This window comes from Cyanistes caeruleus, chromosome 2, assembly GCF_971803275.1.
Source record: "Cyanistes caeruleus chromosome 2, bCyaCae1.hap1.1, whole genome shotgun sequence".
Classification (NCBI taxonomy): Eukaryota; Metazoa; Chordata; class Aves; order Passeriformes; family Paridae; genus Cyanistes; species Cyanistes caeruleus.
Window position 1 is genome coordinate 24,474,529 of NC_141702.1, and position 13,105 is coordinate 24,487,633.

General features: G+C 36.4%; 1 protein-coding gene across 2 annotated transcripts in view; it reads right to left on the reverse strand.

Moving 5' to 3' along the window:
- HMGCLL1 (3-hydroxy-3-methylglutaryl-CoA lyase like 1) overlaps positions 1-13,105 on the reverse strand; it is a 78,550-nt gene that overhangs the window by 5,921 nt on the left and 59,524 nt on the right. For both annotated transcript variants that reach the window (XM_086876112.1, XM_023922473.2), the window contains exon 8: positions 3,070-3,195. In XM_086876112.1, coding sequence (XP_086732238.1) covers positions 3,070-3,195 — 126 coding nt within the window. The remainder of the gene's footprint in view (positions 1-3,069; positions 3,196-13,105) is intronic.

Here is a 13,105-nt window from a genome sequence, read left to right on the forward strand (position 1 = left end):
ATGCTAGCACCATCTAAACCACATAATTCAAAGACATCTATCTATCTATCTATCTATCTATCTATCTATCTATCTATCTATCTATCATCTATCTATCTCATTTTAATACAGTTATAACAAGGTTTATTTCAGCTTATTCTGTTTATCTTTTATGGGTCATTACTTAGATTTAGTTTCTAAAATGCTATTACACATAACATAATCTAAGAAATTTTAATCTATCTGTACTTTCTAACAAGAAAGAAATGAGCAATTTACCCCCATAGACATATTGGTAGTTAGATTATGAAAGCTGTCGAAATGAACTCCCCAAACTACACAATAGTCAAGTTTTCATCACTGCAACACTGCACCATGTGGTATGTGTTGGTAAGAAACATACTTTCACAGTTCACATTCATTAAATGGAATACATGAATCTCTGCTTTTTATACTGTCTTCCTTAATATAAGTATTATGAAAGAGGACTACCATGAGAGAAAAAAACCCAGCATTCATTAGCATGACTCAGAGATAGGAATGGGACAGGAGTAAGTGTTTGTAAGGTTGTCAACAAAATAATGTGTCTTCAGATAGATACCCAGAATGTATTTCCTAAGTATACTTGGTAATCACTCAATATATCCAGAATTACTCATGCACTCCAAGGAATTAATTTCCCCCAAAAAAAATCCAAAGAAAAGTGCCTCTAATAAACTTAGATAGGTGCCTTAAATCACAAAAGCTTCTGCCAGAAGGCAAAATCCTTTAATTCTCATTGACTTCAAAATCATTTCACATTTAGTCTGCCAAAGATTAATTTCATGGGTCACTTATTGTTTATGTGTTCTGAAGAACAGTACAGAAAAAGCAACAATTATTATTTTGATGTATCTTGTCAATCTTAACTCAATAATTCATAGATATCACAGAATACTCTGAATTGGAAGGGACCCACAAGAACCATTAAGTCAAATTCTTAATTGAATGGCTCATACGGAGATCAAACCTGTGCTATCAGCACCATGCTCTGACTAACCGAGCTAAAGTAATGTATGGTTAAATAATGTCCAACATTGCCTGACACTTAAGGTGAGTTCATTCAACTAACTGAAAACTTTAGTGTATAGTTGAGATGACCATGAGAAACTGCTCCTTGCAAATGGACATTAGCAATTACAATTTCATTTTTTGCCATTACACAAATATTAATAGTAATATTAATTAATATTGATATTTGTATTCAATAATGATATTACAGAATTGGCAATGGTACCAAAACCAGCCAACATTATAAAGAAAAAAGCTCATATATTATGGTAATGACTTTGAGCATCCAGGTCTCTCATCCAGTAAAACATTTAATGAGCCAGAAAGGATTCAAAAAGCAAAGTCTTGTGTTTTGCTATTGCATAATCTAAAATCTAAAATTAAACAAAACCTGAGTAAAATCACCACTAAACCAAACAAAAGAAGAACTAAGCATTTAATGATGAGATTGTCTTCATGGGATTTGGTATCAACCTTTAGGACAAATTGGGTTCTTGCTTAGCCAGCAGATTGTTAAAAGATTAATCAATCTTATCAAGAAGCCTGGGACATTGTATATTTCATATAATCAGACTATTTTTTCTTAATTACTTCTTTTTGCTATGAGTCAGTTGGAAAGGTCAATGAGTATTTTGCCCAAGGAAAGTCTATACTAAAAGCCCAAGTCTAAGGTGCACAGCAATGTAAAGTTAAATGCATTATCTCTCCTCCTTATTACAAAGAATTGTGTTGTTTCAAAAGAATAAACATCTTCTTCATGAAGAAAAGCTACCCCAAAGTGTGTACAAACAGTTCAAAACAGAGTCCACTTGTACATTGGATACTCATGATTGAACATTTTCTAAATAAGTGTCTGACATCTACCCTGAACTTCCTAAAAAGCAAATGAGAGCAGAAAAATGCTTGCAGTGAACTCTGTAAGGCACTGAATATGTTTTAACACTGCCCAGGGGATGTGCAACTCAGAAACAAGTTCTGTAATCCTTTCACGTCAAGGAACTCCACTGGCATGTACACCACACGGAACTGCAGCCTACAAACATGTGATAAGTTCCAATAAGCTCCTCAATAATTCAAATCTTCCTATTTCTGATATCAGGCATTTCGATTTCTTTCTGCAGTAGTTTAAATGGAAATCACTCCCTTCGTAGTTTTCGCAGTTCTTTATTTGTTCTCCTTTGAACTTGCCTCTTAAGACTATGTGTAAATTAAACATAAAGTTACTGCAATGTCTGAGTTAGCATGAACTCATTATGCCACATATCAAGAAAAATGGGGGCCGACAGGAAGACCAATGAGCACATTTATTGAAGAAGGCAGTAATTGAGTCCTAGGAATACAGAATAATTAACATACCAACCAAACCAGGGATACTAAATGTGTGCTCTTAAGGTGTGGATGTTCACTGGTAAGGTTCATTAAAGTGCAGCTCAGTGCATAAAAGCTCCTCCAAGAACAGGGCTGGTAATAAAAATGACTGTGAAGCCTCTTAGCCAGTAACAGTTTCTGTACAATTTTGAAATATATTAAGTGGAGACTTGAGAAATAACAATGTCCTGTGCTTAGGTGCCAAACATCACAAATTTTTTCAATTCTGAAGTCAGAAAAATTGACAACAAATTAATAAACACTATGAGCCAAATCCAAAACTAAGACAAAAGCTGAGCTCTGCTCAGCCTTTCCACTATTGAGACGATCAGCCCTTATGAGCAATGTCTACAGTAATTATTTTTTTGTGGTTACTGAGGCAGAGCAATGACACAAAGCAGCTGCTACTAAGTTACTCATAGCTCCAGGTAGGAAGAAGTGGACTATTCAAATTATGTTAAATATGCAAACCATTTCTAGTCTAAATTGATAATGAAGACAACATCATTACTGTTATGTGTCAAGCCATATTAACGCATTGAGTTTGCAAAAACTACTATGGGCTCAGAATATTTTATTGTACAGCACAAGTTTTTGTGAGGTATGTATTGTACATTTCCTAAAATTGTTTTTTTTCCTTAGGGTCTTAAGTAGAAAATAAATATATCTTACTGTGTTGATCCCCAGACCATTCAGCATGTATATCACATCCTCTGTGGCTACATTTCCAGTAGCACCTTTTGCATAGGGACAACCACCAAGTCCTGCAACAGATGAATCCACTACAGCAACTCCCATCTGGAAAATAAAAACACAAAAATGAAGCATCAGCACAGAGTATAATTTATAATTTTTCATAAATGTCAGGTCATATGTATTAGTTACCATGCATAAAATATGCATTTCTTCACAGATGGATGTGTTCCTTGGAGAAAATTCCTAATAATAGCTTTAGTCCTGACATCTTTATAAGGTAAGACTTTTCAAACACAGGATATGGAACAAAGAACTAATGGTCCATTACATGTGATTTTGGCAGATAAGATGATTGTTGTTTTATAGACAGAGGTTTGAGTCTTTTATCTCTTTATCTTTCAACTTGGGTGTTTTTAAATAAACTGCATCTAGTATGAAAGGTTTTCATGCAAAAAAAAACAATCAGTGGAAGTTCTCCAAAGATCTATATAGGTTCTGAGCTTGGAATCTTTTTAAGAGAATACTTAGTGCACTGTGTTAAGTTTTTTCATTTAAACTGGAATTAAATACTTGAAAAAACAGTCAGCTGTGGTAAATTCATAATTGTTTGCTTTTTATTTTCTTCCTGCTGCATTCAAATGTCTTCTCTCTTCTGATCCACTCATCATATTTATGATAAAAAGTAGTAAATCGGTTACCAACTCCACCCAGGAGATAATACATTTCCTATGAGATAAAGTCTTCCCTAGGAGACTAATAATAGAGGAGACAAAAAATTGAGCCAGTGACTTCTACTGGTATGTGTAGTGAGCTTTTGCTCTTCCTTCTTTCTATGACTTGACTTTAAAATAAAGCTGAAACTGGAAAGCAATATTTTTCTATTACATCATGTTAGGTATGTGATTCAGGACTCTGGGTCTCCCTTGTCAGAGAAGGCTCTTCAGTCTTTTCTTTGCCTCTGGAAGCATTCAGGCTCTACAGAAAATCAGAAGCAGGCAAGGGAATCAGGCAGAAAAATTATTAGGTCTTCAAAGACACTAACTCCTCTCTGCCTTAAGCACACTAGAGGGTTCCCTTCCCCAAAGGAATAATTTAGAGAGACATACACCAAAACTGTAAAGACAGGACAGGCAGACTGAACTTCAGAGCAGGATCTCTTGTGCAGAGATAAACTTTCAAAACCCTGACTTTAGGTACGGAGAGATTCAGAGGTTAAACCATGCCTGTTACAAACATGTGCACATCAGGGAGTTTGGCTTAGAGGCCTGACTGCACAGATTGCTGATCTCCCTTCTGAGAAACCTACCTGTCCCTGCAGGCTGGCCTGGGAGCCCGAGCTTCTCCTTCGCAGACATGTACACAAGTAGCTGGCAAGGAAGGGAAATGATACATTGTGCATGTTGCTAAGACCCCTTCCCAAATATACCTACTAGTTGGTTTTTAAGTTCTGAAATAAATTAACATTTTTGGGTTTTTTGCATTTGCTTCTGGTTTTAACAGTGTGTTCCATAGTTTTATCACAGGCTTTACGGGTTCTTTGAACTTTCAGCATCTCTGGAAAGCAATAATAAAGAATTGTTGTCCCAGGTCCTATTCTTGGACAGAGAATATTATCTTGATCTAAGTAGCTACTCAAAGCCCGTAATGAAGACCTCAAAGGGATCGAGGTGCATAACTGTGACAGGCAAAAGACTATTTAATATTGCTCACAAAATGACAGTCTCTAAAAAGAGATACTGCACTTTAAAGTACAGTAATCTGTGACTTATGGAGTGAATCACCAAGTGTATATTTCACATTTCTGTCTCTTGTCACACTCTTTGTTTGTGTAAGCTACCAGTCAGAAAATGTGTTATATGACACATCTGTGTCCAGTACTTAGAGGATATGGATTCATGACCACTGGAAATTCTGTCTCTTTTTGCACTAGCTTCTAGGATTCTTACATTTACTCTAGAAGTCATTGCACCAAGCTCCACAGTGGCAGCTTTCAGCTCACAAGTGTCTCTGCAGAGACACACATAAGGCTTCTTATTGGAATGATTTGGAGTATGGTGAAGATCTGCAGAAAAGAGTATCTAGTATGTGGATGTACAGGTTGATACAACATGATCCCACTACTATGCCTGCTCTCTTAGTCTGATTTTAAGATTTCCTTTTGAAATTATTGTTTCAGAGATGAAAAGATAAAGTGTCTTTCATGGAGGTTTTGCCAATCTGGAAGGTTATATCGTAACTGCTAGAGCATTCTTCTTCATGTTATCATTTTCAGTAACTTTTACATGGGGATAAACAATAGACAAATAATGTGGTGAGGTACATCATGGCTCTTAAATTCCCAAGGAATATCAGCAGACTCAGAAACAGCTTCATTAGCATATAAACAGTCACTTTCTAATCCCAGAAAATTATCTCAATAAATTCTTGCCCTTTTTCACAAATGGGAATAAAATATCAACTAAATAGTATTTTGTAAAAAACAGCCAAAAATGTCAGTTGCCTGCTCCAGTCCTTCACAGGGTACTCACTGTAAGCAAAACCAAGAAAAATATCCTCCAGCATTAAAAGGGCATGTTTTCTAAAGGCATTGAATATATATACACATATTAATTCTTGATATCCTTGTACAAACACTAGTGATGCCACCTTAATTCTGAATTTGCAGTGCAAGTCTCACAGCAGTGGGGTACATTGTTTATAATTGTTCATTGAAAGTGAATATCACAGCGACTTGAAGGTAACATGAAACACTTATCTCCGTCTAACAACACCCTTGTATTCTTAGGCAGCCTTGTCTGAGTTACTGAAAGTACCTTCACTTGGAAGCCAGAGTAAGTTCAGACAATTTTTCCTACCATAGATGCAAGAGCATATAAAACCCTGATGCCTTTTGCTGGCTAAGCAATGGGAGCAGTAATTTCCATATGACAGACAGTGATAATTGCTCTGTATTTTAAATCATTGACTATTTTGGCTAAATATAAAAAAAGGAAAAAGTCTAATAGTGCCTTTACATTGGTAGCATCCTTGGGGGGATGGTTTTAACCCTAGTACAGGACACTTAATCCATTACTTCCCAGAAACAGTGTATAAACATGAAGTCTCTAAAATTGTATATCTATCAGGATGTATTTACTATTTGAAAATTAAGCCAGTGGTAGACAAGATATAAACATGGCATATATAATACAGCAACCCTGACTGACCTCCAAATTTGACAGTTCTTCAAACCAGTGGTCTTAATATGCAGTGAGCAGGTGCCTCTCCTTTAAGATAATGTCTTTTAAAGTTCTCTTCATAAGGCTTTTGATAGGATATCTACTGAAATGTACTTCTATTTCAGCAACAGGGTCAGCTGTATGTCTGCTCTTGCATTTTGTACAGACAGTTATAATATGTTTGCTGACTCAAGCACAGAATCACTCCAGTTCATCTTCAGTGTGGCCCCATTCAAAAATTTCCTTAAATAATCCATACTCTAAGCTCCAATCTAACAGTGCTAAAAACAGATGTTGGAAAACATCCCTCAGCAGTGCTACTAACTAATTTTGAGGTTGATATTACAGCCTAGCCTGTCCAAGCACAGAGTCTGAAATAGCACCTAATAAATAACTCCTCTGCACACTTGAGCAGCTATGAAGCTGTTTTGCTTTTGCAGCCATTAAAAGCACAAGGAGCTCTAAAGTAAAACCTAAAAATTGACAAAATATGTAAAACAAGGTCTTTTCCTTCATCATATCTTACATATTTGCCAGACTTTTACAGGAGATAATGAGTTTCAATCCTTTTAGCAATCCGCGCTTGCAAAAAATTCAGTCAATCTGACATTTAAAAAGTCCAGTCTCACTGTCACTTCCTGACAGGCACTAAATTGTGCTGACATTCATGAGAAGTTGTACTGCAGCTCTTTCATGGGATATGTCCTAGATGACCACTCACTGAGCTGCTTACATATGGATATGTGTGAGGGTGAACAATGGATTGGCTTCTAGGACAACTATAGTACTTCGATTTTTTTTGACACTTTTTGATAATCACAAAATTTCTGACAGTGGTTCCTGAACACCTTCCAAACCTTAGCTTTGGCTAGCTTTAGGTTACTCTCTAGAGAAGGGAGAGGACTTTTTGCTCCTGTCCCATGCTAACTTCCTAATTCCCCAATGAGAAAGCAAGGAATTAAATTCATCACCTTTGTCAAAGAGCCAGTTTTAACAGGAAACCATTATTTCCAGTGAATAATAAATGCTTCATGTTTCTCAGTTTGCTTTACTAGCTCCCCATAACTTCTTGTTGGGACAGTCAGTCTCCTTCCTTACTGATCTTTAAACCTGGTTTGTCTGGCAGAAGTTTAACTTTGCTTCTCTCTTAAAAATGGCAAGGTCAGCATCAGTAACTCCAGGAAAGTATGTGGTATAAATCAGAAGCTATAAATCAGTTGTTTCATAAATTAGGCTTATTCTAAAGTACGAGATTTTGAAAGCATAATATCAAGGAAACAAGGTACACATTAATCAGGAAAATATTTGTGCCACAAAGTCAGGGGGCCACAGCACTGTGAAGTTCAGTACCCAATGTCTTAAAGATAGGTGCATGTAGATACGGCAAGGAATCGCTGAGTTAGTCCAGCATTTGTTCAATGAAGGGAGGAGGCAGGGAGGAAGAAGTAGGATATGTCAGGTTAAAGGCTGCCCACACAAAAGGCAGTAAGAGACTAATTCTATTTAATCCTGCTGCCTGGTCAGTGCCCAGCTAGCACTCTTGTGTGGTTCTGCTATATTACTGTGTCCCTCTGTCATCAGTCTGCTACCCACTACTACAGGGTATGCCACTAGCAGAAATACCCTCTCCTGTAGAGAGACAGACAGGTAACCACAGAAACAGAAGTAACTATGCCAGCAATGCTTTGAAAGGTTCAGTGGCTACAAAAACTCTTCTCTAATTTACATTGTCAAGTTGTCTAAAATCAAAGCTTGCCATTCTTCTGTATTTCAATAAAATAAATGTATGCAAATAAGTATTATTTTGATATTTAAGAAATTAAAAGCATCATTTTCTATGTATAAGGCAATAAAACTGGATAACATCTCTCTGTGGAAATCCCTGAAAGTTATCTGCATTTCCTTCCTGCTTCTTTTTTTCTCTGCTTTTGTTAAAAGTTAACACATCACAAAACTGCCTTTTAGAGTTACCACCATCCCTACTGACCACAGGGTGTCACTGTTAGATTAAAATCTCTAATTTCCCAGTTCATGTCGTTTGAAATTAATACATTCATCGGGGAAAAAAAATCCTTTTCTTCCAAAATATATTGAGATGCAAGCAATTTGTGGGCAGACGTGCCACATAAAATAGGTTAATACTGCATTCTTTTAACTTATTGTACACATCTTTTCATATTGCTACTGACACATTTATTATAAGAGAAGCTGGCAATGACATCTAGAGTTAAAGTTCCCTAACACTTTCCATCATAAGGCCCCACTTTCAGTTGTTTATTACTTTGTCAGTCTTTTACTGCTGGAACTTATATTTTCCATGCCTTGTCTCTGCCTCAGACTGGATTGTTTTGAAAGTTTTAGTGAAAAATGGGCTTGGTCACTTCCGGGAACAAGTTTTATGGAAGAAAAACACTCTGTTACGTTAATATTCAATAAGTTTTACATGAGTTTCTTGGAGATATTTTTGTAGTTTTGCACTCTCAAGTTTGGCACAGATGGGATACTGATCTTAAGAGGTCCCAGTCTGGACTTAGTTACAAGCTTCCACCTTATTTCCACCTTATTGTCAGGAAATGGGTCCGTCTGGGAGTTAAAATGTCCAGGGGTCATGAGAGCAGCAGCTGACCATAATTTTTTCTTAAGCTCAACAAAGAATTGTGAAGCAATTTCTCTCAGACTGAGCTGGAAAATCTGTATCTGACTGACAATGCATCACCTGCACAAAAAGCCTGAGCAGTGAGGTCTGTGTTGCAGATCTGGTTCTTCAGAAAACATTAATGTATGTTTAGGGGGAATCAATTCCATTCAACATGAGACTGATTTTGAGATGGAATCCTAATAAAATTCCTATGCCATGGCACGATGAATGAAGCAGCTGCTCACAAATTGTTATTCTTATTGCCTATGCAGGCTTATTGTGCTCCTTTTAGGGAATATGTGCACTCTTTTATTTAAAAACACTGCTGGTGTGGGGTTGTGCTCAACTCGAGCTCTCCCTTACTGAGGACCACAAAGCTGCAGGGGGAGCAGGAGGCACGCTAAGGTCTTGTTGGAACCCATGAAGATGCAATGATCATCAAAACATTAAGTGACTTTCCAGTCTCCCTTCCTTCCCTCCCTAGGCAAGCCAGGGCATTGCCAGATGCTGCTGCTGACTCTAAGTCAGTAGCTACTGCCCCAGATGCTCTTCAGCAGAATTTGCTGCTCTCAAGCAAACCTGTGATGGGTTAATAATTTATCTGCTTACTATGTCATGAAATAATCTGATCTATAACCAAAAGGTATTTTTTCTATAGATAAAAGTTTGGACACAGTCAGAAGAGCAATGAAATAGGTAGGGCAGAGAAGATAATAATTTGGGGATCTGGAGGGAAAGGGGGAACTAGACAGAAAAGGCAAAGAGAAGCTTTGGGGTAGGCAGGGATAGAATTGTCTAATCCAGAGGTGCAGCAGCTGTGCCAGGTTGCCTGTGCCCTACATGTCATCAGGTAATGAGGTTTTTCTCATACTCTACATACCACTGTAAATGAATAAAAATAAACTGGAAAATAAAGAGAGCTTTGAATGGACAGGGGAGATAAACGATTACTTAACTCCATGGTAAAGTAATTGAGGGTAGCTTTGGGAGTGGAAAATTTAGCTGTGACTAAAGAAGAATGTTTGGAGCTGCTGACTGTTAAGGTCCAATGAAGAAAGAAAAAAAAAATCCAGTTACTTCCACGGATGGCTCACAGAGGACAAGCTGAGTAGACACTAAAATAGAATGGCTGAATTATCATAATATGGCACATCAGCTGAGAATGAGTTGAATAAAGGACAGAACAGGTAAAATTCAATGTTTGAGATGAAAGCTGCAGACAAGGCACTTCTCTGTGAGCCACAATACTGAAAAAGGCAGAGGACTACTATGAAGAATCAGGGAAAGGCACTGATTTGAAAGGTCTAGTATTTGAAGTACACATGACAAATGTGGAACCTGTGAATCTATCAATGAAAATGACAAATCTGATCTAAGCAGGACAGCATTTGAAAAGCCCCCTTTTCCTACATTAAGGGAGCACATAATAAATTTCATCTATTTTATGTATCCCTTTTACTGTATCTGCACCTTAGAAAGAAACTACAAATTCTTTCAACCTTGTTTTTTTTTGTCCTTGCTAGCTTCTGCCAACTCCTAACGCTTCTAGTTACTAGAAGACCAATTTGTGTTGAGTCATTCTTCAGCTTAAGCTGGGTGACCAAATACCAAATGGTTCCTGGAGGTGTAATTTCCCTCACTTCTTACAACCAGAACACTTGCAGCATTATGCACTAAGTGGCAATGAACACTACCTTGTAGTAATGTGAGCAGACGAAATAGATGAATGGCAGAAAACATCTATTGTTTTAAAATAAATTTGCAGCAATGACAGCATTTATAAAAACACAGGGAAAATAGAGCAGAACTATTTTCATTCCACAGTAGCGTTATTGTATATCAACATCAGGTTATCTAAAGGAAAAAATAACACCATTTAAAATGCCATCTGACTTCAATTCAGCCTGAGCCTTCATGCATCGTTACAATTTTTCAGATTATTTTAGAATGTACTCCAAAAATACGTAGAATTTTGAATCCTAGTTTGGTCTTTACATAACCCATAGTATCTTTTGCATTTTATATTAATATACATAATAGATGCTTTGTACTTGGAATACATAATATATTTTATAGCAGTTATTTTCTAAGGTGAGAGATACCTTTTTTGATTTCTGGAGATAAATCTCACAACACAAATGAACAATTGTGCATCCTACTCAAGCTGAATAGATATGTATCTCCATCATTCCCTATCATTATCACTATCACTATATCACACATTCCTTATCACCTGTATTAGATTTAGAGTCAACCAAAAATAATTTGTACAGTTAATGCTGTTAAATAAAACCTGCACTTTTTATTCAGACTTAACTACTATTTCAAATCTCTCTTAATTCTATTTTCAGAATCCCTTGAGTAAAACAATACCTTATTCTACTTTAGTATGTAGGATATATGGCAGTCCAGAGAATCTGTCCACCAATATTCACTGACAAACACAGCATAAAGAAAAGTGTGTTTCCAAGATGCATGGTAAACTAACCTTAGATAAAAAACTTCCTGGCATTCCTTACATCTTCTGGATTGCACAGGTGCACATCCATCTTCTCCCATATATGGAAAATAAGAACTGCATCCTCATTCAAATGCTTTTAACTTATTTACAGCTAGACTGGAGACAATATTTATCTTCACAAAGTATAAAGCCAAACATCCTTTTTCTTCAGGAGCACCAAAGATTAACAGATTAGAATGTTTTCCACATGTCCACTTTACTGTCAAGAGAATATTAAAGAAGTTTTCCAGCTTCCGCAGCTCAGCCAGATGTCAATGGATCCCACAGTGAAGCAAAATTGGCAGAGTAGCCTTCTCATGACCCCGGCATTGTTTTATCAAGGATCAGTTTAAAAGTATAAAGGGCCATTTCTTGCTGAGATCTGTAATGTTTTTCAGCCCTTTTCCCCTGCAATTACACAAAAGTGCTGACTTTGTTGAACTACTGATATGCAGTAGTATTTCTTATGACTTCTCTCACACTGTGCTGTAATTGCTGTTTATGTTGGCACAAGAAAAGTACCACGTCTTGTTTCCACTGTACATTTCCGGACTCTGGTTTCAGTAACATCAGTGTAGGATATTGTACTGGGCATATGTTTTGTTGTGTAAACATTAACTGGTAATTTACCCTGTCAATCTCCACAGTATGGCTTCTAATTACCAGTGTTTGAGGGGCTTCAGATGGACATTTTACAAAATATTTACAGCAGCTATCCTGCTTTTTTTTTTTTTTTTTTTTTTTTGTTCTTCACTGGTATTTGTGTTTTGAAAATCATTGCAAGATAAAAAATACAACTCCATCAATGCCATAAAGCAAAACGCAAAGCCAAATGCATCCATTCTTGTGCACCTCATTCTCTAGAGTAATTAAAGACTAATTTCCCAATTAATTAAGCAAAAATCATGGCAATATTACAGTAAAGATGATAGTATAGTAAAGTACCAGGTATTTCTGATTGCTTGCAATTTGATTATTCCTTTTATTTTCTTTTTTTAACATGAAAAAGAAATTACTTCTATTGGCATTTTTTTTCTTAAAATTCATTCTTGCTAAATAGCCTGTGAACTTGCAAATGGCTGTGCACATCCTTATTTGATTCAAGACTCAGACAAATGTACTTAACAAATGGGGCCACTACGGTCTTGCTGGAAAATCTACTGCAAAGATTTAGAACCAAGGAACAATCTCCCTTTAAGAGCTATGGAATATATGTTTTAGTCATTCTTCTGTATAATTTCAAGGAAGTAGCACTTTATATTTTGTGCAAAAATACAGTGTCTTGAGTGGAATTCCAGGATGGGATTATACAGTAACTATAAGTACAGTAACATGGGCAAAGATGCAACCAAATAAGGCATTTTTTGGCCACCATAGGCAGAGACAACTTTTATTTCAAATAAAATTTTCATCAAGTTTTTCATTATAATGCAAGAAACTCTTTTTTATAAGTGTGATAGTTTCTTACCTTCTACTGTCCCGTTATATTTGGATCAACTTTATAATGTTCATCACATTACAGTACCTTAGCATATTATATTGACTCTCCTTCAAATACATTGATTAATTAAGCAGTAGCATTAAGGTGGGGAGCCACAAAATGTCTTGAAAATATTTTTCTCTTGTTTTGATGGAAGTTCCATTTTATAAAAAGAC